The sequence below is a fragment of the Carica papaya genome, chromosome 5 (assembly GCF_054855325.1).
Source record: "Carica papaya isolate Zhongbai chromosome 5, ASM5485532v1, whole genome shotgun sequence".
Classification (NCBI taxonomy): domain Eukaryota; kingdom Viridiplantae; phylum Streptophyta; class Magnoliopsida; order Brassicales; family Caricaceae; genus Carica; species Carica papaya.
The window spans coordinates 1,397,716-1,423,710 of NC_142313.1; the positions used below are offsets into that span (position 1 = coordinate 1,397,716).

The following is a 25,995-nucleotide window of genomic DNA, read 5'->3' on the forward strand; positions in this document are numbered from 1 at the left end:
ATAAAGAGAATAGCGTACATCTGATTGCAGATGAAAGCCATAAAATAAACCAAGACATATTCTCGAGGGAAAAATCAATTAATTAATCATTAGTGTCTAAATGAGGTTTCATGATACAGAAATTACAAATTGCATTTGCACAAAATGGCTAAATGCACCATGAATTACAAGTTTCTGGGATTTCAATCCCAGGAGGCTGTTACAATTAGGGTGGAGAACCATATAAAATACAGCTTATCTCAATCCACCAAATTGCAGATAATGCAGTCACTCCCCTTTATCCAGGTTGTTTGCAACCACATGTGATACAGAATTCTGCCTCTTGCCACAACTCACATCCCATCAATAAGGTTTATTCTGTTTGTTGTCTCTCTTAAGTTGAACCTTCAATTTCTTACCTCCTAATTGGCATCCATTCATCATACTAATGGCGTTTTGGGCAGCTACAGGTGAGTCAAAACTAACAAATCCTGCAATGGAATGCTTATTTAATTGCATAACTCTAAGTAACTGACATATTATTACTTAAAAAGCTGAGATACTAACCAAAACATTTGCTAACACCAGTTGCCTTGTCAACAAAAACCTTAGCACTTAAGACCCTACCAAATTGTATAAAAGCATTGGCAAGCTCTTGATCACCAAATTCTTGTGGTATGTGATATATAAATAAATTAGCCCCAGGTGGACCTAAGTCAAACCATAAAAACAAAAAAGTAAACAATCACTGGGTTTCACCAATAAGAATGAACTAAAACAAAAATCCAAATGGCTACAGTTGTAACAAACCTTCAACCTGAACCCCAGAACTTGTACCAGCACCTGAAGATGTTGCTGCACTACTGTTGGCAACAGCAGGTGGCACAGCACCGGGTGAACTACTCAAAGGGCGGTGACCCATCATTCCTCCAGGATATGCCATTGGGTACTGCAGCCTTGGCACACCAGGATAAGCAGAGCCCACATAACTTGCAGGAGGCACGGCATAATTTCTGGGGGCAAGGTCAGGTGACATTCCACGCAGGGCATTCCCTTGGTTTACTGGTGGAATCATGTTGTGAAAAGCAGGTTGATTCTGCATCGGTGGCAGGTAATGCATAAGCCCATAAGTTCCAGGGCCGGCCTGTGAAAGGAAGAACACAGTCATGATGGTTTAACTCATTTTTTATACCAATAACAGATAAAAATTGCATGGAAAAATGATAGGATGGGCAATCCAAGACATCAGTTAACAGGAGTTCAGCTAGTGGGAGATGAATCCACTCAAGTACGAAACAATAAAACTTACCTGATATCCATATCCATTATATGGAGAAGCATAACCCATTGGTAAGGCTCCAAATATTGAGTGGTGTTGTGAATCAGCATTTGGTAAATTAGGAGCCTGAGTTTGAATTTTCTGGGCCCTTCGAGCTTGCCTTTCTTTTTCTGTATCTGCCCATTTGACAACTAAGGGAACACTTGAACCCTAACGGAAGAAACAATAACAATCAGATAAAAACCATCAATTCATCTCTGACGGTGCAGTGACAGAAAAGTAAACCCCACCAATAAAATGAACTTGGTTATTTGAAATTGTTAAAAGACTAGCTTACCAAATTGACACACATAAATAAGCACAAGACTTACTCATTTAGCCCAAAAAGAAGAGAAGGAAAAAAAAAAAATACAGACCTCCATTTTATGCTTCCCGTTGATGGCCTCTAGGGCAGCAAGAGCTTGTTCTTTCGTGTCATACTTAAGAAAAGCACAGCCTGCCACAAGAAAAAAATAGAGCTCCAGATTATTTGTTGAAAACACCTGAAGAGTCAATAATAAGTGATACGGAAGCAAACAAGGAGAGAAACTCAAGATCCCAAGACAAGTACCCTTGCTTGTTTGCTGTGAACCTCTTAAAATTTGTAAATCCTTTATGGTCCCATATTTAGAAAATAATTCTGAAACTTCAGCCTCTGACACATTCTTCGGAAGCATACCAACAAAAAGTTTGTGCTCTGGATGGCAGGTAGAGTTAAAAAAATTTATTCCATCACGTAACAAGAATATAGTTGAGTGCCAAAAACAAAGATCAACAGGAGCAGTAACGCATAAGAAAGGAAAGCGCAGTGTAATCATTTTTGTATACGATCCCAAGGAAATGAGAATTAGTGATGAAAAGAAATTAATTTACCTAGTCTTTCCAATTCTCCATCTGCATATTTTACTTGCAATGGACTAGATGCCTGAATATGAAGAAAGATCATAGTAACTTTAGTCAGAGAGGGAATAGTATAAGTCTAACACCACAATAACAGAACTACTGAAAAACAATATTGGCACAAAGATCCCCAACGAGTTGGGAGGACTGGAGAATAATTAGTCAGATAACGAACTTCTCGCTTTTTAATTGTTTTCACATTACTCTTTAGTAATGGAATGAAAAATTCATAAAAACAATCTAGCAGAACCATATAATGGTGATCAAAATATATTAGTTTCCAGCTATTAACTTCCCCCCGAGGTCTTTTAACAGTCACCTCTGATTTTGTTTTGTCTATTCTTAAATTTAAGCCCATTTCCTTCATAACAGAAAAAGAAGAAAAAGTCAATAAGACAGTCTACAAGAAATACATAATGGTGATCCAAATATCTGAACTTGTTGCAATAAAATTACACCCAGTCTTTATGAGGAGACAAAATAATTAAATAATTATTTTCAGTTTTCTAGGGAAACCATAGAGGATCCACTGAGATTTAAACAGGGGTCAGGACATCAAGTCAATTTAACAGCTAGATGAAAAAAGGAAACATCTAGCTTTGTATGTCTACAATGACTACATACTGCTCCAATCCACAAGCAAACAATGGCATAATTAGAGAGAAGTTCTTATTAAAAAAAAAATCAATTAGAGAGAAGTTTCTCCATGCAAATTAAAAATTCTCTCTCGATTATACAAATAAGCTCAAGTTTGAAAAACCTTCATCACCACTCCAGTAACCTCCTTCTAAGTGAATGACTTTATCAATTTGACCTTAGATCTGTGTTGGGAAAAATTACATGGTTTCTGTTTAAAATCCTGCAATGGATTTTGCTTTTACTTTTCAATAATGTATGACTCTTTTCACATTCCTTTGCCACCTTTTGCATGTTTGCGTAAAAGTTGGTTTTTCCAAGGACAACAAGGGTTGGCATTTGGTGCATTGGTTTCCGAGAAACTATCCAAGTTCTAATAAATGAAAGGTGATCTTAAGGCCCCAGATGGAAATGCTGACAAAGATCACAGCAGAACTGACAGTTGGACAAGTCAGTTATTCTGTTACCAACATGTGCAAAGTGTTCTACTTCAGTTATATACCCTTCCTAAGTTTTTGGACTTCTTTGTGATGTTTGTGCTACTTTTTTACTTACTATGATTCCTGTTCATCCTACGTCAACATTAGATAGGGTTTGACATTAAATAGGAACACACACATTACATGCTTGACGGAGAAGTCAAAAATCAGCATCCAACACATAATATGTGGTAAAAATATTAAATATACTCATCTCTAAATGTGGTTAAGGAAACAAAAAAGTTCTGAAATTCTTAAATTTCATATAATAGAAACATACTTTTAGTCTTTTACATAGATTAAGTTCATTGAGTTGATGACTGCAGAATTTTGTTAAAATTTCTTGCTACTGCTTTTAATTTATATGCATTAAAACATTCCTTTTGTTTTTAAATGATATGAAATTTCCTTCATTCCTTGGGACCTTATTGACATAATCTTTAAGAACGTATTTCCTTTTCTTTTTCCTAGAAGAATTATTATGAATAGACACATTCTCCTCATTAGGATGCCCCTTTAAATCGCACTTGATTCAGTCTTACTCGGAAAACTTAAAAAAAATAGATAGAAAAGGCTACTTAAGAATCACAAAGTAACAGTATAGGAGCTATCTTGAGAACAACCAGCATAAAAACATCCATGAATAAAACTTCATAACTTAAAAGACTTTTTGTTCCCCTGTATCCTTCACCTGCTTTTACGTTTACAAATGATGAAATGGTTTCATAAATTATTTGTAAGAATATCCTTTTTCATGAGAAATATTCTATTGTCTACAAAGAATTTGTGGCAGAAACAACTGAAATCACTTTTATTCCACATAATTAACCCTTGATAGATGAGCTAGCAGCTTCTCTGCAGAAACTCAGAGCCGTACATAAGATAAACCTCCTTTCTTTCACATAACAAGAATGAAAATGCTAAATTTGTGAGATTCTTTAAACACCATGCCTAAAATCAAATCATCTTCTCAAGGCTTACACAGAGGACAGAGTATTCTATGGTCAGGTTTCTATCATTATGGTATCATCAATCTACCAGAGGAATTTATTACGATCTTTCTTTACAGTGACCTTGCTACCAATGCATGACTCCTTTACTTTGAATCTGAAGTGGTTTTCAGAAAACGTAAAAATCAGCAGTTGGCTACCGTACTTTTCAGTGACCAATACCATTAAAGTGCGACAAATAGCATGAATTACAGGAACATTTCATACTCAGTAACCGTTTTGAGTTCACAACTGTGACATAATACAAAACGACTATCATTGAACACTATATGAAATAGAAATTCCAAGTCCTAAGCTACTAATAGGATGTCAAGATCGCAGATATATTATAGAGCATAAACTTAAACAACAATAAATCCACAATGCGCAATATGAACAGAAAGGAATAAAACATAATTAAAAGCAAGAAAATGATCGCGGAGCTAGAAATGCAACGGAAAAGCTAAGAGACTAACCCCGGGCAGCGTCTTCTTATTATGACACGCATTGACCGCCTTATCCGCCTCCTGCCTCGACGGGCATATCACGAAACAACATCCTACACAAACACCACAAAATTAGGGTTCAAAAATAAACAACGACCATCAATGAAACCTCAATGAATCTCGTAAATCACGCATTTCGAAGAAACACAACGAGAAGACGGAAGAAAAAGCAAGAAAGCGAGGAGTTGAAGAGAAAAGATGGAGCGAGAGAGAGAAAGAGAGATTTCAGAAACGGAACCTCTAGAAGCGCGAGTTGCCTTGTCCTTGATGATGTTGACCTCGTCGACGAGAGCGAACTCTTTGAACATTGCGAGAAGTTGAGCTTCGGTCATGTGCTTCGGCACTTGACCTACGAACAGCTTCACGCTCTCTTCGCTCTGTTTTTTCTCCTTTTTACCCTCCGCCATTATTCTCTGCACTTCTCTCTCTCACACACACTCTCTCTCTCTCTCTGCTCCTCTGTATCTTCTCTCTCTCTCTCTTGCAAATTGCTTTCTCTCTGTACAGCGTTTCTCTCTCTCTCTCTTTCTCCTCCTCGTTTTTCTCTCTCTACAGTTTTTGTTTTTAATTTAGTTTTTTTTTTTCCCTTTATGGAGTCGTCGGGAGGTGAAAAAAATTGGAGTTCTGATTGGCAAAAAGTTGGACCTTCATTGGATTTTTAATATAAATTATATGACTACGAAAATACCCCGCGTTTTTAAGTTATTTACGGAAAATACCCTTCCCGCGGACTATTCAGACTCCTGGGGGTTTGAGTCGAAACGCGGGTTTGTTCGGTTTTGGATTTATTGCGATAGTGAAATTACAATAATACCCTTCTATTCATTGTCTTATTTATATAAATAAATACCATGTTGTCATTGTGTTGTCAATTTGTCTTTTGCAATGAGTTTTTTACTTTTTTTTTTTTTTCTGATATTATTTTGTTTTGGATCAAGTGGGGCATATGCTTTTTTAATGAATGAATTAATTAATTAATTAATTTGTTCTTAAGATCTTAACCATCCAATTTTTTTAGTTTAATTTATAATCTAATTTTAGAATTGCAAAAATAAATTATAATTTAAATTATATAATTTTATGTTACTTGTATTTTACATGAAATTATTAAACTAATTAAATTACAATTACTTAAATTAAACACGTGAAATTATAATTATATTTTAATATGAAATAATATATATTATTATTTACTATGTAATACTATAAATTTAAATTTCAAACATGATCGAACCTTTAAGTTATTAATAAATTATTAAAATTTAATTTATAAAATATACTTTGTTATGTGATTTTAAATGGTTCCATATTCACTCATCTACATTGTTATTATTTTATTAAATATTATTTATATTAATTTGAGCCTTTTGGGCACGGCTCTATGTGCCATCGTGACCATCAATAAATTGTATATGTATGTTTTGAATTTTTTTTTTATATTTGTGATTTTCAATTCTTAAGTTTTATTATACTTATTAATAATATGCTTGACTTATAAAAATTATATCATAAATATTTTAAATATTTAATTATCATAATTGAAAATAAAAAATATATATACTAAAAATATTATCGAATCAATTATCGCATAAACAAATTAAACTAGTTAAGAAAACGGATTAGAATAATTAATTCAAACTTACAATTCAATAATCTAATTATAATTTTTTTTTAATTAGATTATTTTCAATTGTGGTTAATTAAATTAAAGCACGTGCATGGCAATTATGTCTCCAGACGTATCCGACTCTATAAATTAATATGCTAATAATTTATAAAAAAAGCAATAGATTTAAGTGCTTATGTATACTACTTATTATGTCAATCAATAAACACGCCACCGTTTTAGATATTTCCCACGACTTCGGCTTATTTCCCTTCTCAAAAAATAATCTTCTTAATCGGAAGCACTTATTTATTAATCAATAATTAGTCGACACTTTATGTTTCCCACTTAAAACTTACTAGACTAAAAACTGAATTAAAACGTGATTAGTGTTTTATATAGAGATGATTGGGGGTTTGAAGGGTTGACTTTGACCAGCACGTGCGCGAGGGAGTGAGAGGTCATTTTCAGCAGAAAAAGCGGGTACGGATACCGTTATACACGAAGTAATGGACGGGGAGGAGGAGAAGAGAGGAAGGGCAAAAGCGTAAATAGAGAGAGGGGGGAAAGGGTATAATTGTAAATAAGTGAAAAAAGAGGGGCAGCGAGTTAAGTACGCCAGTCTGTCCCCGCCGAGACAAGTTGCATTCTCTTGGCTCCTCCTCCTGTAATTACTCCTTGTCCCTCCGGTTAATTCCCGCATGTAATTTTTTTTTTTTTTTACTGCACGTGCCGGAAATTTACCTTGATTAATAAATTACTGTATTTGGTGTATTATTATATGGAATTTAATTATATAATTGAAATTTTAAACTGTAAGGAGAGGCAGTGGAAAGCAGAAAGGAGGGATTTGAGTGGGGCCCTAATTATGGATCCATGATCCAAATACCTTGCAGGTCAATGTGCTAAGTGGCTTGATGGTGACTAAATTTATTTTTCTTTAATAATAATAATAATAATAATAATTATTATAATAATAATTATTATTATTATTACGTTTCACCACTATACGGTACTTACTTGGCTTTTATTCCCTGCCATTTTCTGCTTTATTGACACTTGAATTCATACCTTATTTGGTATATTTCCACTTCAATTTTTTTTAAAACATTATTTAACCATTATTTTTATTATTATGCATAATTGAATTACTCATTCTTATATTAAAATTTGAAATTATGAATTTATTAAATAATCAAGGGTTATATAAATACATATTTATATAAATGATATTCATACATTTTAAATTTTAGTTCTATAATTATTTAATATTTTTTTTTGGGTTAAGAAAATTTAATCCAAATAAAATACAAAAAATTTAAACACTATATTACTTATATTATTTAGTAAATATTTAAAATATGATTTACTAAATTATTTATATATTTATATCACGTAACTAAATTTAATATTTAAATTGTATTAATTTATAATTTATTTTTTAAAATACTACGTTGTAAATAAAAAGAGACCTAGTAGACAAGGTCAATCACGGGAGATTTTGTATTCTCGTATTTTTTTTTTCTTTAAGTAAATTTATGGACAAAAAGGGATTTCCCCATCCAAACATGGCGTAATTAATTAATTAAAGAATTGAATCACTTAGTAAAAAAAAATTAGGCTGTGATTGTTTTGAAACTTGTTATGGCCTTAGGTAGACAAAGCATATGAGTCTATAAGCTATTAGCTATTAGTTTTCTTCTATGCTTGGGGGAGAAAAGAAAAAGATTCGCTTAAACTTGATTCGATATACTTTAAAATAGTACTTTAGGTTATGATTACTTGTTATAAGTTTCTTTTTTCCTAATCAAAAGAAAAAAAAAACATATATTATAAAGTAATGATTAATGGAGTAATATTTGTTTACTTTAATAATATTAGATATCGATTATTTTTAAGATTCGAAATATTTATGTATTATTTATTTTGATTATAAATCAATCGGCATTAGATCCGGTAGTGGGTAAATCGAGAGAGCAAGAGTAGTATGAAAATGTAATTCAATAATAATACAAGGTAAAAGTGAAAATTTAAAGAGAAGGGTGAAAATGAGAAGAAGAAATTATGATGGGTAAATAATATGATTAGTAATGGTAATGCAGGTGAAAACAATGATTAATTAATGATTAGTGGAGTAAATGAATTGAAGCAAAATCAGTAACTTTCAATCTAAGTGTTGAAGCATTGAGGAGTTCTTCTAAAAGTCAAATACTAAATTGTTGGTTGTACCTAAATTTCACAATCAAGAAGTGCCAGCCAAGCAAAAAAAAAAAAAGAATACCAACCAAGTCTAGGTATTGAGCTGTTCCTTTACAAGGTTTCTTCCAGCTGACCTGGGTCAACCTAGCAATTTGTCAAACACTCATATCTTTTTTCTCTTCTCCCCCTCCTCCTTCCAATTTGAAGTCCAAAACTCTACATATATATACATATATATATATATGTATCTTCAAACTTCTATGTGCAGGTAAGAAAACAGAAAAAAAGACAACTAACTCTTACCTGGATTATTGGTACTTCAATGCATCTTTACAAGATTGTGGGCTCTGAGTAAAATCATGAATATGATAATGTACACTAATTATAAAGATTTTTTTTTTTGAAATAAACAAGTGAAGTATATATTAACATGGTACGAAAAATGAAGGTACCACCCAAGAATAATTTACACGAGTGTTAGTATATTTATGATATTCTCAAAATTCTCATCACTAATAATGTCGTACCCTAACAAAATAGTTCCAAAAAAATGAATCCGACTATCCATTAATTTGTACTACACTGATTATAAGGTTAATATCAAAATATGAAAATTTCGAGTAACGTAAATAAAGTATTATGTAAATACTATATTATGTTGATGTTATAAGCAAATTACTGACTACCACACAATATCATAAAGTTATTGCAAAATATCAAAATTAAATTTGGAGTAACTCAGACACCATAATAGCAACCAAAGAAAATAGTTTGGAGAAGTAGAAGAAAAATTGATTGTACTTTGCATATAAAAACAAAGAAGTTGATCATCATTTTCTGGTTGATACAAATTCTCAATACAATATATGATTATGCCAAATATGTCAGCAACCCAAAACTCTGTTCCTTGACACAGGCTCCATTCAACCCCAAGAGAAGTAGAAAAAAAAAATAATAATAACAAAAACAACTCAATCATATAAATGGACATTTTGAATGACCATTGAAGAAGTCTAGATCTATCTCCCTCCAACAGTAAGTCTGGAACCCAACCATATTTTTGGTTGTCCTCCAATAATGGCATTTAAATTGCCTAAGAATTGGATACTACTATTTAGCTGGACATAAATACTATCATCAAGGACTTGCTGGTGAAGAGGGAAACAATCCATATATAACCAGTAAATCCAGAGGGTAAATTGCATTCACTTCAAAAAAATTGAATGCAAAATGGCAACCTGGTGATTATATTGCATCCAGCCCAACAAGCTTCCTTAGCTTCTCGCAGAGTATAAAGGTGATTGTCGTCTGTGGACCCAACCTTGCAAAAGTTGCAAAGCCCCTGAGAGAGAAAAAAAAAATGTTTTGGATGTTAACACAAGAAAACCTTGAGTCATAATAACTCTTGACCGGACCATACTCTATATTGTTGGTGCCATGCAGCTCTCTCAAGATGCCCAAGCACCAAATTTGGTCTCTATCATTTACAAGGTTAAAATCTCAAAACAGAAAAGTGCACAGATTATAGATATGAAAAGTTTTCAGAAACAACTTCATAAAAATTTTCAGCGGTTTGCAGGGGCATTGAGCCAAATAACTAGATGACATGATGGGTTTAAATTCTCACCCTTTGTAAAGTGCCCTCGGGCCTTCTGTGAGCATAACCTGGAAACATACATCACAAGGACAGACATTAGACAAAACAAACAGAAAAGAAATATTTTACGTAGAAATAAAAGCTCATCCAAACTCGACTACACAGCAAAAGCCAATTTTCTTTCCCATGCATCAACGTTGAACAAGAAGTAACTGTAATTAGTTTCTTAATTATGTTGAACCACAAGAGTAAAATAGATGGCAATGGCACACAGTAATATGTTTGACCAGTTTGTATGACCAGATTCCTTTGCTTGACCAAAAGCAGCAGCATTAGAACAGTGCATATCATCTTATAATAAGAGCAAACGAAGACCTTTATACCAACTGAAAGGGCAAAAGGTGCAGCAGGCATTTAAAGTCACGTACCTGATATCCACAATGAAATCCATTTCTATAGCTTCCAACCTGTTTGGATTCGCGTTGCAGCATGAGGCGGGTTTTAATCATGTCCATGGGTGCAGTAATAAGGGTGCTCATTATTCCTGCAATCGCACTTGAACTTCATGTAGTATAATTCAGTTAGTTATAGTTGTTACGGCAAAAAGGAACTCACTTGATATCTTAAAGAAACAATGATACGACCTCATAATTTATTTGATACTGAAACAAATTTCGTCTCAGAATATGGTGGCCGGTCAACCAAGAAACACATCACATATATGGGAAAGGCTTCCTCGGATTTAAACTAGTAAAACTCCAACTAGTAAAAGAAACAATCATTTGTGTTATCATCACAATTACTGAAGTTTTGGCATATGGAAACTAAAGTTAAGGCTTTGTTTTATTTTTCCCTTTCATTCTCTGCTCTTCGGCCATTTATTGCTCAAGTATTTCAAAGCTTTTGGAAGATGATATTAATTGTCAAGATTTCGAAAAATAATGCTCATTGAAACTACTCAACATAGTAGAGACAAGGTGGAAGGATGTAAGGTGAACCATACATCAGATGTAGCTGAAATCCTTCTTCAAGAGGTGTCCATCTAATCAAAATCTGTATCAAAAGAAAATTCCAAAAATAGAAAAAAGTCTTAGAGTAGCAAAAATAGATGAAAGATGCATGACAGAATAACTACTCTTAGACCCAAAAACAATAAAGAAAACCATTCAGAAACCATGGAAATTACTTCGTGAAAAAGTGAAAAAGTAGCATGCTTAGAACTTGACCCGCTTGGATTCATCATATGTTGCCAGCTGTGATGCAGTCAAAGCAGCTGCTCTAGCCATCGCAGGACCAACCCCCTTCCAAAGGGCCCCTATTCCTTCTTCAGACACAATTCTGCGTACCTCAATCATTGGTCCTCCTTGTCTCGCATTTGGGTTCATTTGCAAGCGTACCTGATGAAGGAGAATTAATTTCTCAGAGTAGGCATAAGAAGGAAACTTTAAGCAGCATCCTTACATTACCTTCAGAACTTCAATAGGATTGGTCAGTGCAGTTGCTACCGAACCAGCAAATGCACCAGATGCAATCTTAACCAAGACATTTGTGGAGCCAAATGCCCAATCGCAGGCATACTTTGAGGGTTCATATAGGCCTAAGCGGAGTCCCCCATAAAGCACAGACCTAGTCAATGCAGGTGTCAATCCCAAGTACAAAGACCTTGGTCCTTCATTTTTCAAGGCCTGAACAAATAATCCTCCCTGTATGCACTCGACAAAAAAGAAAAACCTGACAGTCATATATAGTTTCATAAACAAATCACCATTATAGAATCACAGTTGTCACTACGAACATACCATTCCCGTCAAAGGACCTCTCTGGCCAACAAGCTGCATCTGCAGTCTCACTTTCAACACATCTGCATTTTGGATGAAATATATTAGGCACTTAAAGATTCAAGAGATGCAAAATAGGTCTTATAATAAATTTAAAAGCATTTTGTTCCATGAACCTTCCAGTAACTTAAGTAAGCCAAGTATTGTAAACTAATTCCTTCTAGATGTGATCAATGTTCCTACAATTCTTTTTCGAATCTCCATAGCACTCAAGACCAGGCAATTGGACACTAAGAAGCACAAATAAAAAGCTAATGAACCTGCATCATTTTATAAGAATGCTGGTTGTCCAAGCAGTAAATTTCACCAACTTTTACGATGTTAAGACTCATTATATCTCAGAATTCCATTTTCCTCCCCTATACCTCTGTACTTTGCAGCCAGAAAATGCTTCAAATTTAGGAATGAAGCTCAATTAGTATAATCATAACTGTGAACGTCCTTATCTAAACTTCATAGAAAGAGCGTCCAGATTCTCAGTAAGCAGGTCTGGCAGGAACGGGGCTTATAAGACGAAACCCTTTGAAGGTAGGGAATTGGGAGACTACAATGCATGAAAGTTGGTTTAAGACTAAGATTCTGTCGACGTTAAATAGAACAATGCATTTTTCATAGGTATACTGCATGGTATATAGAATTCAATAGAAAAGAAAAGAAGATATCCAGTAATTCACATTAGAAACTTCAAGCATCGAAATAAATCATGCAAAAACTATTACACCATACATGCATATTTACAAAATAGAATAATGGAAGGTGCGAGTTTTCCACCAATTCTTCTTTTTCCTCTTTAACACAGTGAAAGCAGTTCAATACATTGGAGAAAGAGATGAACCTAAAGGATGAGTAATGCCCGTGGCAATGGCGACAGAGAGTCCACTCGTGCCGAAATGCCAAAAGATTTTTGACGGCGTCGCCGATTCCATCCAAATCTGCTTCCCCTTCAATGTTTCAGGCCCTGAACATTCCCACCACGTCAATGTTTTGTATGTAATCTATGTTTTCGGGTTAAACAAAACAACGTGAAACATGAGATTTCTTTGACACGTTTATCTTTTTTCCCAATCATTTTCCTTCGTTTTCAATGAAGCTAAACAGAAAAGGAAAATCTGATAATAATGATATGAAATGGGACCTGGAATCGAAGAATTTCGTGGAGAGGAAGATCCCATTTCTGCTTTTTTCTTTTCCTTCCTTTTTTTCCGGATCGCTCCGGGGACGAAACCACGCCGAGGGGAAGAACTGTGTGTCTGCGTGACGTTTCCTGTTCCAAAAAACGACGGCGTTCGAGGAGTATTTTCTCTTTTTACGGTCCGAACTAATGCCACTTTCCGCGAAATAACGTCCTCGTTGAATGTCATCCGTTAGATGTCTAAAATTGTCGGGAAATCTTATCCGTTGATATGTTTATTACAATTATTTAATAACACAATTAAAAATTATAATTGATAAATATAGAAATCGGTTTTAAATTTTAATAAATTATTAATAAAATACAATGATACGACTCCGTATCAGTAATTCACTACTGAATTTGAGATGAAACGACGACGTATCACTAGGGCCATTTCATTTGCCCGATAAATTTAACTTGCACTAAGCAATTATTCTTCCAGAACCAACCTCACCTATTTCTCTCTGGCGCTCGAGAGTTCTCGTCTCCTTCCCGAGCGACCGGCTTCATCTTTTTTGATCTGCACTGAAAGTGGGCATTAGTGTTTACGGAAAGCCATGCCCAGGTAGGGTAGTTCATCATCTCATTTGCTAATGTTGTCTCATCACTGAGGTTAATGCTAACTTCGTATGATTCTTCGCTGAAATTTTGCAGGTATTACTGTGACTATTGTGACACTTATTTGACTCATGATTCTGTAAGTTTCTTCTCCTACTTAGGATCATCTTCCTATTGTTTCTGCTTTCTTCTTTTTTTTTATTGTGATAAACCCGAATTAGGGCATGGAGCTAAACCAAGTTAACACAATCAACTGAGTCAATCGAAGTTAAATTGGTACTTAGGGCTTTATTCTGACTATAAGACTTGTAATTAACACGAATCGAGTTGTTTAACCTGTAAGTCAGACTACTTTTGCTTAAATGGAAGCAAACCACCGGGTTTATTGTTTGTCTAAATTGTCTTGTAGATTTTGTATACCTGATTTCCTTTTTGTTTCGCCAATCTCTGTTCATTGCGTGGAAATCTCTAGTTTTATGTTCTACATATACATCTTTGGCATATTTTTTATGAAGTTAACCGTGAGTGAGGTTGTGGTGGCTCTCACTGTGCTAGTTTGAGTTATAATTTTTTTGTTTGGTTGATGGGGTTTATCAAGCGCTGCTGTTGCTTGCAAAAAGTTCTATATATGCTGTGATTTTCATAGCCCAGCTGAATAGTTTTCTTTGCCTATGTGTGGAGAAGTGTTTGCATGCTTCATGTTAACTTCTTTTTATATCTGAAAAGTGAGATTAATAAGCGTTATGTGTTGTTAATGGTCTCTGCATTTCTATATTTCAGCCATCAGTGAGAAAGCAACACAATGCAGGCTACAAACACAAGGTGATAATTCTTTTTTGCACATTAGTTGGGTTTGATGGATCAATATGTTTTTGTTAATGCTGCTTGAATGCTGATTGCCTGTTTTAATCTCAGGCGAATGTCAGAACTTACTATCAACAGTTTGAGGAACAACAAACGCAAAGTTTAATTGACCAAAGAATCAAGGAACATCTTGGCCAAACTGCAGCATTCCAGCAGGTTGGTGCTGTTTATAATCAGCATTTACTTGCCCAGAGGCCCCGTCTTCCTATTCTACCAACACCAGTGATGCCAGGGACTGCACCAGTGGCAGTTAATACACCATTAGTCCCGGGGATCAGGCCTCCTGTTTTGCCAAGACCAGTTCCTGGAGCTCCAGGTATACTATATCTTAATTTATTTCTTGATCTTTTCAGTTAATAATTAAATTTTTCGGCTATGCCCCTTGAGTTATTTTGTTATCCTAATTCTTATTCAATTTCATGTTTCTGAATTGGTGTTTGACTACTACTATTTCTTTGCATGATACTTTAGTAAAGAAATTAATTGGTGATAGAGAACTTGATGATATTTCCTTTGAAGCTTGTTTGATCTCAATCAACAGTGTTCCTTGCTCCACTCATCACTTGATACCTGATTTTTGATGAAGACTAAATCAAATCTAGTTGGTGCTACTATTGATCTAGGTTCACAATATATCACTTAAATCTCCACTTTTTTTAGTTTTCCTATGAACATGTTAGCTGAGTAAAGATGAAAATTAGGTCTCTTGCAGTTCTGAGCTTCTATGTTAGGTGTTTTCAGCATTATGACACCATGATATTTTCTTGTGTAATGAATCTAATCCTGGCGGTTTGATCTCAATCAATGGTGTTCCTTGCTCCTCTCGTCCCTTGATGGTTGGTACCTGACTTTGGATGGACTTACTAAACCTAGTTGGTGCTATTACCATTCTAGGTTCACAATATATCACTTCCTCTCATCTTTAAGTTCCAAGTTTTTTAGTGTTCCCCTGATCATATTGGCTTAGTAAAGATGAAAATTAGGTCTCGGCAGTTCTGAACTTCTGTATTAAGTCCTTGCAGCATTATGACACCATGATATATTCTTGTGTAATGTACTTCAAAAAATATATATATTCTTTTGTGACAAACTCTAAGCCTTGGTGGTTTCGAGAATGATCGGGACTGATTGTTTCTTATGGTGGTAGGAGGCTACATGCCCGCTCCAACCATGCCGCAAATGGTGGCACCACCTGGTGCTCCTCCTATGCCTGGTCAACTGAATGCTCTCCCACGGCCTCCTACTATAGCGCCCCCAGCAACAGTTCCTGGCAGTACAACGCCTGCTTCTTCAAATGGAGCCCCCTCCATGGTTATGCCTGCAACATATCAAGCCAATCCAACAGCACCCACCAGTGGAGGATTTGATAATTTCAATGCCAGTACTCAACCTCCGGAGACCAATCACTAACCATGTCTTCATCCTGTATCCTAGGAGCTTAAGTAAGAATTCGTACTGCACTTTTGTGGAATTTTGATCATTAATGAACTCGGTTTTTTGTGGTAATCAGATGTAGAATTTGTACTAGTGTTTTGAAATATGAAAGAGTTGATAAGAAACAAAGAAACTAGTAAAATTTTTTTTCTTATGCTGTTTCTGGGATCGTAGTTTTGCCTTCTGGGAATGTATGGAAGCGCCATAGAATTATAGGCGGAACGTGTTTTCTTTACATTTGCAAGTTATCTCGTGTATAGAAGCATAAATTCTGTGTTGAAGCCAAGTCCAAAAAAAGTAGCTTGATAACTCTTGTTGTCATTAGATCTCCTTTTTAAGCTTATCAAGAAAATTGTGAAGGACAAATGTAGTTTAACCTCCTGCTCGTTTGGTGTATTTTAAAATTTAAATTTTAATTGTTTAAAGATTATAAACTTGGACAAAAACAATTGAATTATTCAGGTTACTTATGGAACAAATTTAAAATTTATGGAAAATTTATTTGTAAGTTTATATTATTTTAATTAGAAAATAGTGAGAATTTACTTAAAATAATAGCAATTAAATTCATATGAAATTTAATATACAGGATTGTTTTTCAATGCCTAGAGGGTATTGACATTTTGTGTTGATAAGATTAAGTGGACATCTGTAAATAATTTTAGTCTCTAAATATAAATTATTAAAATTTTAAAAATTATGGATGACGATGAAAGAATTATGATCTCATAATAACAATAAAGTTATATAGAACTTATGTAGTCTCCAAATAGGATAAGTTATTATCCACAAAACAAATTATTGAAAAAGAAACCTAACTTTAAGGTGTTGAAACTGTCAACTTTGCAATTTTTTGGATATTTGGACAAAACGTAAATGGTATTTGATGCTGGTTTGTTACACCTTGGTGCTGACTTTATACAGCTAGTTTAGACATCCTAAGAGAAAAAAATTAAGTAAATAAAATTGTACAACATACCATTCAGGAATCCGCATTTCACTGCTTTCTCTTTACGGCTGTGGAAATTTACAGAAGATATTTGATTTCATTTTATGTACATGAGGAAAGAAGAAAAGTCACTGCATCCTTCTTGACCTTCTCTTCTTGTATTGACGCCTCTCGACAACATCAGCAAGGAAGAGCTGGTGTCTGTCAATTGAAAAACAAGCAGTTAGTTTAGTCAACAAAGCATTGCAACTTTCTGCTAAAAATCTTTTTCTTTCCAATTTGCCTTATCTGGGTATTGAATGTATTACACCATATACATATTGTGTGTATGGATGGTATTGAGATCATATTGTCTGTCAACTGAAAAATAAGCAGACTGAAAAATAAGCAGTTAGTCTAGTCAAAAAAGCATTGCAACTTTCTGCTAAAATCTTTTTCTTTCCAATTTGCCTTATCTGGGTATTGAATGTATTACATCATATACATATTGTGTGTATGGATGGAACGAGATGATATTGTCTATCCTGTTAAATGCTATGGGGCACCCATATTTCCTTTTCAAATGTTCATTCTCGTAAGTGCTTTCATTTCTAGATTTATTGTATCCTTACCTTTCATATTCCAGTTTCTGGACGACAATCCCATTCAGAAGAAGCTCTGAACTGTAGGCTGCTGCCCCTGTTCATGAAATTACAACTAAATAAATACATGAATGACACAAGGTGGAGTAATCATTCTTATAAGAAAATTTTGGAACACTTGATTGTTCCTTGATATTGTACCTTTATCAAGGAAAGGAAAACAGATTTCTTCATCTTCTTCACAAGAAAGAATCAAGAGATCATCTGATATCTTCTGATCTCCTGTCATGGATATCTGACTTCTCTCCACTACCTGAAGAGCAATTTGAACATCTAAAATATGAAGTACAGTTTCATCACTGTGATTTCTTTTATGACAATTCAATATCTGTCTTTGTCTTTTTTTTTGTTATTTTACATAAATTATTAGTTTAAGAAGACATGTACACATTTGGTTTGTATTTAACATAACTAGAAGTTCAAGACTAAAGAAGACAAAATTAGAGAAAAAACTAAGATAATAGACTATAAAAAACTAATATTGAATGTAAAATGGGAAAAAAAAAATCAAATTAGGATATACTAAATTGTCACGGAAGATATCACAAAGATGCATAAGGTGAGAGTATACTTTGCAATGTAAAATTTTATATATTCTATATGGAAGAGTGTTAAATGACATTGAACATATCAAGAAAAATGCAATGTTGCAGAACCAACCAAGTACAGTTAAGTATACCTGGCCATGAACTGCCTTCACCAAGTAAACAATCATTTCTTTATCAGGCTTAATGTGTGGTGTCACCAAGACTCTTTTACCCTGCAGAAACACAGCAACTTTTAGTGTACAAGTTTTCAAAGACAAGACTTGAGCTATAAGTTAAAAAAAAGTTGTTGCAATGACCTTAAGAAGTGGATGCCGGTTTGCATGAGCTAGTGAATCAGGCATACTGAAGCCAACTTCCTTTTCCTTTTTTGTATCCCTCAAAATATAATTCTTTTCATCAATTAAGCAGTTTGCTTGTCCACAGCTCTCAAGCCATAAATGTGTAACAACTGGTTTACCAAGAGCAATGGATTCCAACATATTTCTTGTCCGCACAAATCTATCTGCTACGAAGTGTGTTGCATCCATGGAACATGATGCAGTAGAAATGCCCAACCGAGCTAAGATCTGGAGAAGTCACATGAAAGCAATAGTATGATTATTGTCTTGCATATCATAATGCTAATTGCTAAAGAAAAAAGAGGTTTAAAAAGATGGAAGTAACAGACAACCTTCTTCTGCTGTTTGACTATACCATCATCCAAATGCTGGCTGAATAAGACTCGAACATATGCCGCGTCTCTTCGTATTCTTAGATCTTTCCATGCAGAATCCACTTTTGTCCCAACCATACCTAACCTCATCAGCTCTTTCAAGAGAGATGACTTTGGTATGTTTTTTTGGTAGGGTATTTTGTGGCATTTATCAAATGCATTCTGGAAAGATGCTTCATTTAAACATTTGTCACAGTTGACTTTGCCAGATAATTTTGAACCGCGGGCTTGAGTACTATAGTTTGGTGAATTACCAAAGTCATTCTTCTTTTTACCATTAAATGATGATAGCTTGCACTTGCTGCTTGACTTAACCACTGTGATTGAGGCTTGCAGGTTACTAGCTGCAACAGAATGCCTTTGCAGTTTACAAGATGATCTTTTCCTCCTAGACGAGTTCCATGCTTCAAGGTTGAGAAAACTTGGTATCATATTGACTTCTGAAACAGTTTGCTCTTGTTGATTCAATTTACTTTCAACAGTTTGCCAAAAGACGCCAGAGGAGAACTTCGAATGCTTTTTTCTACCACTCAGTCTTCTTCTGTAAGTTAGAATACCATTCTGCATGTCATCATTTTTCCTTTTTCCTGTATTATCTGATCGGTCCTTATTTCCTTCGAACCTCTCTTCAGTCGACGTAGTTTGCAGGACAATTGCTTTCCCATCTGACTGTCCTTTAACCCGTGAGACCTGTTCCGCCACTATTGATGAACTACAATTTTCAGACTCTTCAATGTTTTTTCCAGATACAGCTCCAACTGCCTTTCTTTTTTCAGTGATCCTAAAAGATTTTCTTCCTGAATTTTCATTTGTATTGACAGGATTTCTTGCATTCTCATTTCCAACAGTCAATGTCTTACTTCTCTTTGCTTTTGATGTTATAGCCAACTTAGGATCAGATTCCTGATAATTAGCAGTCTTCTCGGCTGCACTAGAATCTCTTCTACAATATTTTCTAGCTGGACATATTCCTTGATTCAACTTTCTGTTACTTCCTTCAAAATTGTTACTTGAAATCTTCTGCAAGGAATGCTGTTCGGAATGAAATTTGCCCATCAATATATAGTTTGGAAAATCTTCAAGGGATCCTGTACCTTGATTGGCGTTACCAATGCTGCAGCCTGAAAGAGGTGCAAACAATAAGGTCTCGATCGCCTCAGCAGCTATTTGAGTGTTGATACCAACTTCAAACACATCCAACCCATCATCCAACTGCTGTTCCAATGCTTCAGCCTTCAACTCTTTATTGAACTGCATAGGATTCATTTCAGGTGGTTGTTCTATCCTCCGGGTCCCTGTATGAATATTCCCCACAAATCTTGAACATGAATGATCTAGGTTTTCTACATTCTTTTCACATTTGTCATCTAAGCTGCTATTTTCTTTATCAGTGAGATATCTGCCATTTTGATGCCCTGCAGTTTCCTGCCTGATGCTGCTGCCATACCCAACAGATTTTTTGACCCCTTTTAGGACCTCACCTCCTCCATGGTGATCAATATCAACCCATTCAAAGGTATCCCTTTCCCCGACAGGTGTCCCAGGCCTGATTTTCTTGGCCAATATTTGAGGTCCCTTGGCACCAGAGAAGGACGATTTCTTATTCACGGTCCTCTTTGTGTTGATTCCGGGAGAAAAGTTCACAGCATTGAATGTTAAAAACTCATCCACAAAGCCAAGTGCATTGGCTTGAGACAATTCTCCAGGTTCCTGTGAGCTGATGTAATTCAAGCTTCCCGTTTCATGGCCGCATTCGGTCATCTGGGAAGGATCCTTTCTCCCATTATCACTGTAATCAATTGAGCATCCCTTGTTCCCTTCAAATTTAAACAGTAAATTCAGCTCCATAATCTTTAAATTCAAAAAATGCATGTTTTACATATCTCCAAACTGAATGCTTACACAGGCATCAAGGATTACCATAACACTGCAATCAAAACTCTAGGATTATCAATAACATTATATCCCAAATTAGTCCTAATTTTTTTCTACTATGATTACATCCGAATATTAACACAAAATTTAGTGCTTAATTGGTCTAAAAACAGTACTCGGTTGAAATATTTAAATGATAACCAGCCTTAAAATTTTCTCTTCGATGGAACTAGAGAATACTGACCTGTGCGACATTCTTGATCAATGGACACACCAGAATCTGATACCATGTCATATTCCTTCCCTCTAGGGGGTTGACTCAGCCGCCTCTTTTTCGATTTCGTTGCATATTCTCCTTTATCTCCGATAGGATTAGATTCTATTCCTTCATCCTCGCTGTCAAGAACAACTTCCCCCCCGTACTGAGACAACATTAACGGCTGGCATAGCCTCCCATCGTTGACGCAATCCACATCATCCTCCACTAGTTGAGTGTGAAAGTCCAGTTTATCCACCTGAGTCTCCGTCAACGGACTGTCAAGCGCCGCAGTATCTCCGGAGAGTAGTCCAGTATCTTGAAACTCGTGGCGACATCCATTCACATTCTCCATTTCTACTTCCAGGTTTTGCAGCAAAGAGAAAAGGTAATGCCCCTAGGTAACCATCAAAGATCAGGAAAACCCGCAAGTAATGTCTAGAAAAGTTCAAATTCAGTCTTTTTCGTAGTTGCAGAAGATGAAAGAAACTAGGGTTTACGAGGATTTATAACTATTATTTACTAAAAATTTGATCAGAGTGGGAAAATTTTTTCTCAGCTAAATATTTTGGAGGGAAGGAATTTGGTCTATCCGAAATTAGAGACGCGGAAGTTGGTATAATCATAGTTTGACACGTGTTTAGTTTAGTGAAATTACAGGATTACCCCTCGAATAAATTTTCCCAGGCGCGTAAAGTTTAAACCTTAAATAGAGTAAAAAAATAATTGGGTCATCCAAGAATCGAACTCGCCGCCTCCCGCACCACTACACCAAATGCTCGATTCACCATCGGCGGTTGCGAGACTGAACTCGCCGGTAAACCTAATCAGCAGTCTGGAAGAATACTAGTGGTCACCCATCGTCGTGTAACATGAACTTCATTGAAAGCTCTCTTCTGTTCTGGTCTGAGCTTTAATGAACATCTCACCAGCTCTCTATCACTCCTGAGACTCCTCTTCCCAGAACAAAATGCTTAATATTGGATCAAGGTAAGCTTTTCTAACCTATTGGGTTTTTGGCCATATCTCCAGATTAAAGATCTCCATGGCCTGTCATTCAATTCCCTTCCTCTTTCTGCTTTTGGATTTTCGTCATGAGTGGTGTACTGTTCTTGTCTCCATTTTTGAAGAGCTTTGCTTGCTAAGGGCTTCGTCAAGGAATTCTCCACAAAGACTGGACTGTATGTAAAACTTGCCAATTCTTATTTCATTACTTGCCTTTACATCTTTTTTTCAAGGAAAGTCATTAACCATGTTATGTGGTGAAATGAAGTAAACTAGAGGGGAAGGTAGCTTTGGTAACTGGAGCAGCTAGTGGCATTGGAAAAGCCACAGCAGCCAAGTTCATCAGCAATGGAGCCAAAGTCATTATTGCTGATATCCAACAACAACTAGGCCAAGAAACTGCAGCAGAATTTGGGCCAAATGCCGTGTTTATTACCTGCGATGTTAAGAAGGAATCCGATGTTTCTAATGCTGTTGATTTTGCAGTCTCTACACACAATCAACTCGATATCATGTACAACAATGCTGGGGTAGCCTGTAAGACTCCTGCCAGCATTGTGGAACTTGATCTTGCAGCATTTGATCGGACAATGAACATCAATGTCCGAGGAGTAATGGCTGGGATCAAACACGCAGCACGTGTGATGATCCCTCGTAGAACTGGCTCCATTTTGTGTACTGCAAGCGTTGTAGGAATCCTTGGTGGGCTATCACAACATACTTACAGTGTGTCCAAGTCTGCTGTGATAGGAATTGTTAGGTCTGTTGCAGCCGAGCTCTGCTCATATGGAATTCGGGTCAATAGCATTTCGCCTTTTGCCATTCCAACTCCATTTGTGATGGAAGAAATGAAATTGATTTACCCGGGTATTGATGCTTCAAGACTGACTCAAATAGTACACGGTGCTGGTGTCTTGAAGGGAGCAGTTTGTGAGGAAGATGACATAGCTAATGCTGCACTCTATCTGGCATCGGATGATGCCAAGTATATCAGTGGCCATAATTTGGTAGTAGATGGAGGTTTTACATCAATGAAGAATCTTGGATTTCCTGCACCAGATCAGCTGCAATAAGAATTACATTGTTAAATGCTCTTTTGAAATGACTTTATAATCATAAACATGGAATGATGCTGGTACGAAGACAGATAAGCCAGTGAAAACATCTGCTGGTTTCTGGGAGTGTTTGCCTTTTATTATTTTCAGCTCAATTGGCTTATAAGTTATAAGCTGGTTTGATCAGAACGTAAGTCATTTGAATGTGTGGCTTGACATTATTTACTAATATGTCTATGGCTTATAAGCCAAAAGGAAATAAGCTACCAAAACTACTAATAGACTAAGAAAGAAAATCACCCAGTTCTACTTGTTTTGGCATTAATCCTTCCTCTCATAGACATCTTGATATAAAGTTAACAATAGATTGAGAAGGAAATATAAAATAAAACCCTCAGATAAAATAACTGCATAGAGGAATAGCAGATTTAGCCAGCAACATAAGCCTTCCAGGATATTGGATTATGACTTCTCAATTCGATCTATGATTAAGTTTACTGCTGCATTTGCTGATGTGAAGGCCCCATGAAAACTCTCTTGATAGGAAATGGATTCTAATTCTCCTACCATCTTCAACAAAATTACACCCAGGTCTGTTTCTTTCTCTAGCAATGATCCATAGTACGAGCGCGCAGCAACCTTACTGATCTCCAGGTTAGTTGGCTCCGGGCAATACTCATCATCCAACCATTTATGCAGCGTAATCCTCAGCCACTCTGATTCCTGCAGGGTTCCTTAAAAATTGGAAGTATGAAGCTTACCAGCAACTAGAAAGAACACAACTAATTGTGCATACTGATTTTCTTTCTAAACCATCATATGGACCAAGCCATCTACTGTCAACAATCCTGAAGTTTAAGAAAATGAAAAGAAAAAGAAAAGGCATGAATATGCCACAATGATCAGAGATCGTCATATGCATGTTATGAAATTTCCAGTAGTTAATTGTGGTTTATATCCATTCCCAGCTAAATCAGGGTTTGACTTACTACTAGTCATGGTCAAGGGAATTACAAAAGCTTGGATCTAAAACAAATGCAGAGAAAATTTGATGGGTTTGGAATTAGATTTTTGATATCTTTGATGTTTGTTGGGTTTTTCCCCCTTCCTTTCTCTTGCCTGCCTGGGTCTGATAGGAAGGAGCAGAATAGATGGAGGAGGTGCTATATTTGTTGGGTTCTGAGTTCTGTGACTGGAAAAGAGTAGCAAAGCTTTTAAAGATCATTTTCGATCTCCCATGTTCCTACAGGATAGATTTAGTCTTTTGCTTGCTTTTGATCAAAACTCATTACTTCTTCCAAGGAATTTATTCCAAAATAACACAAATGCCCAGCAGAAAAGGCATAAGACGTATTTGTTGCTTGAAAATTTTGCAAAATTCAACTCTATTATAGATACATCCACACTGATTGCATGCAGCTTCACAAACAAACATAAACAAGCCAGTTAATCAGCTGTAAGGACTGAAAAATTCCAAACAATTGTTGAACCAAGTTATCCACCAACAATTCAACCAGTATTTTATTCCAGACAAGCCGTTCCTGGGTTGGTAACAATGAAAGCTTTAAGCAAATTTCAATTCAACATTCTAATTATGGTAATATAAGGATCTATTTGGAGCAAATGGAGTCTACAACAGTTGTAGAATTCATTTACAGGTCTCAGTTTTTAAAGTTAAGAGTTATTCCAAATATAAAAGTTCAATTCCAAATGAATTCTAAGGAAAAACTATAATAGCATACTTCGAATCTATTGAAACTAATAGAATTTAAAAATAAATTCCCATGGTTCAAAAAGAGAAATAACTAGTAATTATAAAGATTTAACTTAAGTAAAAATTAAACTATCCAAATGTAAACTATATAAGCAAAACACAATCAAATTTGTTGAGTAATATACAAATTCACCATATATACCAAATATAAGAATTCATTTACAGATGAATCCTCGTAGAATTCATAAAATAATACCTGCAAGGCCTTGGAAGGGACCAACCAGTGTAGTGGGATCCTGAGGTCTTGAACTAGGGTTTCCGAGTCTTCTTCTTCATCACTGCCTTGTGGATTAGAAGCTGACTGAGATCGTAGGATAGTAGGTGATAGTGAGCTCTGAGTTTCCTTCAGTAGGGCAATTGGTGAAGAGGAAACCCAGAACTTAAGGGCTGGCGTCCCCATCATAGGAGTGCGGTTTGAGACGGAGCAAAAAATAGTGATACTCCTTGGGTTGGCTATGGCTGCCAAAGAGGAAACTAAGGACGTCATTGTTCTATTGCTATTCTTTTTGATGTTCCTTTAGAAGCTTTCTTCTGGGATTTCAGTTAGTTTTCAGGTAAATGATGGAAGGAAGTCGTAGATGGCGGGAAAAGAACAAGGGCTCTATGCTAACTGCAATGAATTTGGATTTGCAGGGAAGAAGAAATGCAAACTGGATAAGAAACGCTGTCGTTTTATGGGTACCAACCCATTCATTTGACGTTCTAATGGAACAAATGTTCTAGCAAAAGTGTCAAAAGAAAAAGTGATTAACATGTCTAAATTTAATATATTAAATATTTAGTTTAAATCATAATTTTTTTTAAATAAAATTACAAATTATATTATAAATATTTATATATTTACGAAAATATTAATAAAGTATTCAAAATTTTCCATTGAATAAAGAAAATAATCCAAAATCAAAATATGAATTATATTAATAAATATTAAAGATCGTCAATCCGTATATAAATATTTATATATCTATTAAGATATTAATAAAAAAATTTATTAAATAAAAAAATTATTTAAAATTAAAAATTAAAGAATTTGAAACCATCTATTTAAATCATAATTATTATAATTAAATTTATTATTATATGCGAGTTTAAACTCTATCAAA

The 25,995-nt window shown here is 35.3% G+C and overlaps 6 protein-coding genes across 9 annotated transcripts; 2 read left to right on the plus strand and 4 right to left on the minus strand.

The window, feature by feature from the left end:
* Positions 1-59: 59 nt before the first annotated feature.
* On the minus strand, positions 60-5,421 carry RBP-DR1 (RNA-binding protein-defense related 1). Of its 2 annotated transcripts, XM_022051164.2 has the most exons (9): positions 5,046-5,420; positions 4,778-4,860; positions 2,171-2,222; positions 1,869-1,994; positions 1,675-1,754; positions 1,289-1,468; positions 790-1,123; positions 547-690; positions 60-470 (listed from the first exon to the last, which is right to left on the minus strand). In XM_022051164.2, the coding sequence occupies exons 1-9, from the start codon at positions 5,212-5,214 to the stop codon at positions 343-345; spliced, it is 1,296 nt and encodes a 431-aa protein (XP_021906856.1). In that variant the 5' UTR covers positions 5,215-5,420; the 3' UTR covers positions 60-342. The 2 variants fall into 2 exon arrangements, with proteins under 2 accessions (XP_021906856.1, XP_021906857.1); XM_022051165.2 differs by lacking the exon at positions 1,869-1,994 and having other exon boundaries at positions 5,046-5,421.
* Positions 5,422-9,392: 3,971 nt separating this feature from the next.
* On the minus strand, positions 9,393-13,364 carry LOC110821384 (Mitochondrial substrate carrier family protein). Of its 2 annotated transcripts, none has more exons than XM_022051204.2 (9): positions 13,183-13,364; positions 12,883-13,005; positions 12,009-12,070; positions 11,676-11,912; positions 11,436-11,606; positions 11,213-11,262; positions 10,638-10,764; positions 10,240-10,277; positions 9,393-9,954 (listed from the first exon to the last, which is right to left on the minus strand). In XM_022051204.2, the coding sequence occupies exons 1-9, from the start codon at positions 13,217-13,219 to the stop codon at positions 9,858-9,860; spliced, it is 942 nt and encodes a 313-aa protein (XP_021906896.1). In that variant the 5' UTR covers positions 13,220-13,364; the 3' UTR covers positions 9,393-9,857. The 2 variants fall into 2 exon arrangements, with proteins under 2 accessions (XP_021906896.1, XP_021906895.1); XM_022051203.2 differs by having other exon boundaries at positions 10,638-10,770; positions 13,183-13,363.
* A 265-nt stretch (positions 13,365-13,629) lies between these two features.
* Positions 13,630-16,231, plus strand: LOC110821385 (C2H2 and C2HC zinc fingers superfamily protein). 2 transcript variants are annotated; one of them, XM_022051205.2, is made up of 5 exons: positions 13,630-13,786; positions 13,876-13,918; positions 14,560-14,601; positions 14,695-14,959; positions 15,791-16,231. In XM_022051205.2, exons 1-5 carry the CDS (start codon positions 13,779-13,781, stop codon positions 16,051-16,053), a joined length of 621 nt encoding a protein of 206 aa, XP_021906897.1. In that variant the 5' UTR covers positions 13,630-13,778; the 3' UTR covers positions 16,054-16,231. The 2 variants fall into 2 exon arrangements, with proteins under 2 accessions (XP_021906897.1, XP_021906898.1); XM_022051206.2 differs by having other exon boundaries at positions 15,794-16,231.
* A 674-nt stretch (positions 16,232-16,905) lies between these two features.
* LOC110821488 (BRCT domain-containing DNA repair protein) lies at positions 16,906-21,711 on the minus strand. The gene is made up of 7 exons (XM_088221137.1): positions 21,047-21,711; positions 18,886-20,744; positions 18,512-18,781; positions 18,347-18,427; positions 17,809-17,920; positions 17,638-17,704; positions 16,906-17,227 (listed from the first exon to the last, which is right to left on the minus strand). Exons 1-7 carry the CDS (start codon positions 21,411-21,413, stop codon positions 17,155-17,157), a joined length of 2,829 nt encoding a protein of 942 aa, XP_088077263.1. The 5' UTR covers positions 21,414-21,711; the 3' UTR covers positions 16,906-17,154.
* Positions 21,712-21,906: 195 nt separating this feature from the next.
* LOC110821297 (NAD(P)-binding Rossmann-fold superfamily protein) lies at positions 21,907-23,307 on the plus strand. The gene is made up of 3 exons (XM_088221138.1): positions 21,907-22,048; positions 22,189-22,239; positions 22,332-23,307. Exons 1-3 carry the CDS (start codon positions 22,029-22,031, stop codon positions 23,134-23,136), a joined length of 876 nt encoding a protein of 291 aa, XP_088077264.1. The 5' UTR covers positions 21,907-22,028; the 3' UTR covers positions 23,137-23,307.
* Positions 23,308-23,382: 75 nt separating this feature from the next.
* On the minus strand, positions 23,383-25,590 carry LOC110821410 (plant/protein). The gene is made up of 2 exons (XM_022051247.2): positions 25,089-25,590; positions 23,383-23,841 (listed from the first exon to the last, which is right to left on the minus strand). The coding sequence occupies exons 1-2, from the start codon at positions 25,377-25,379 to the stop codon at positions 23,581-23,583; spliced, it is 552 nt and encodes a 183-aa protein (XP_021906939.2). The 5' UTR covers positions 25,380-25,590; the 3' UTR covers positions 23,383-23,580.
* Positions 25,591-25,995: the final 405 nt, after the last annotated feature.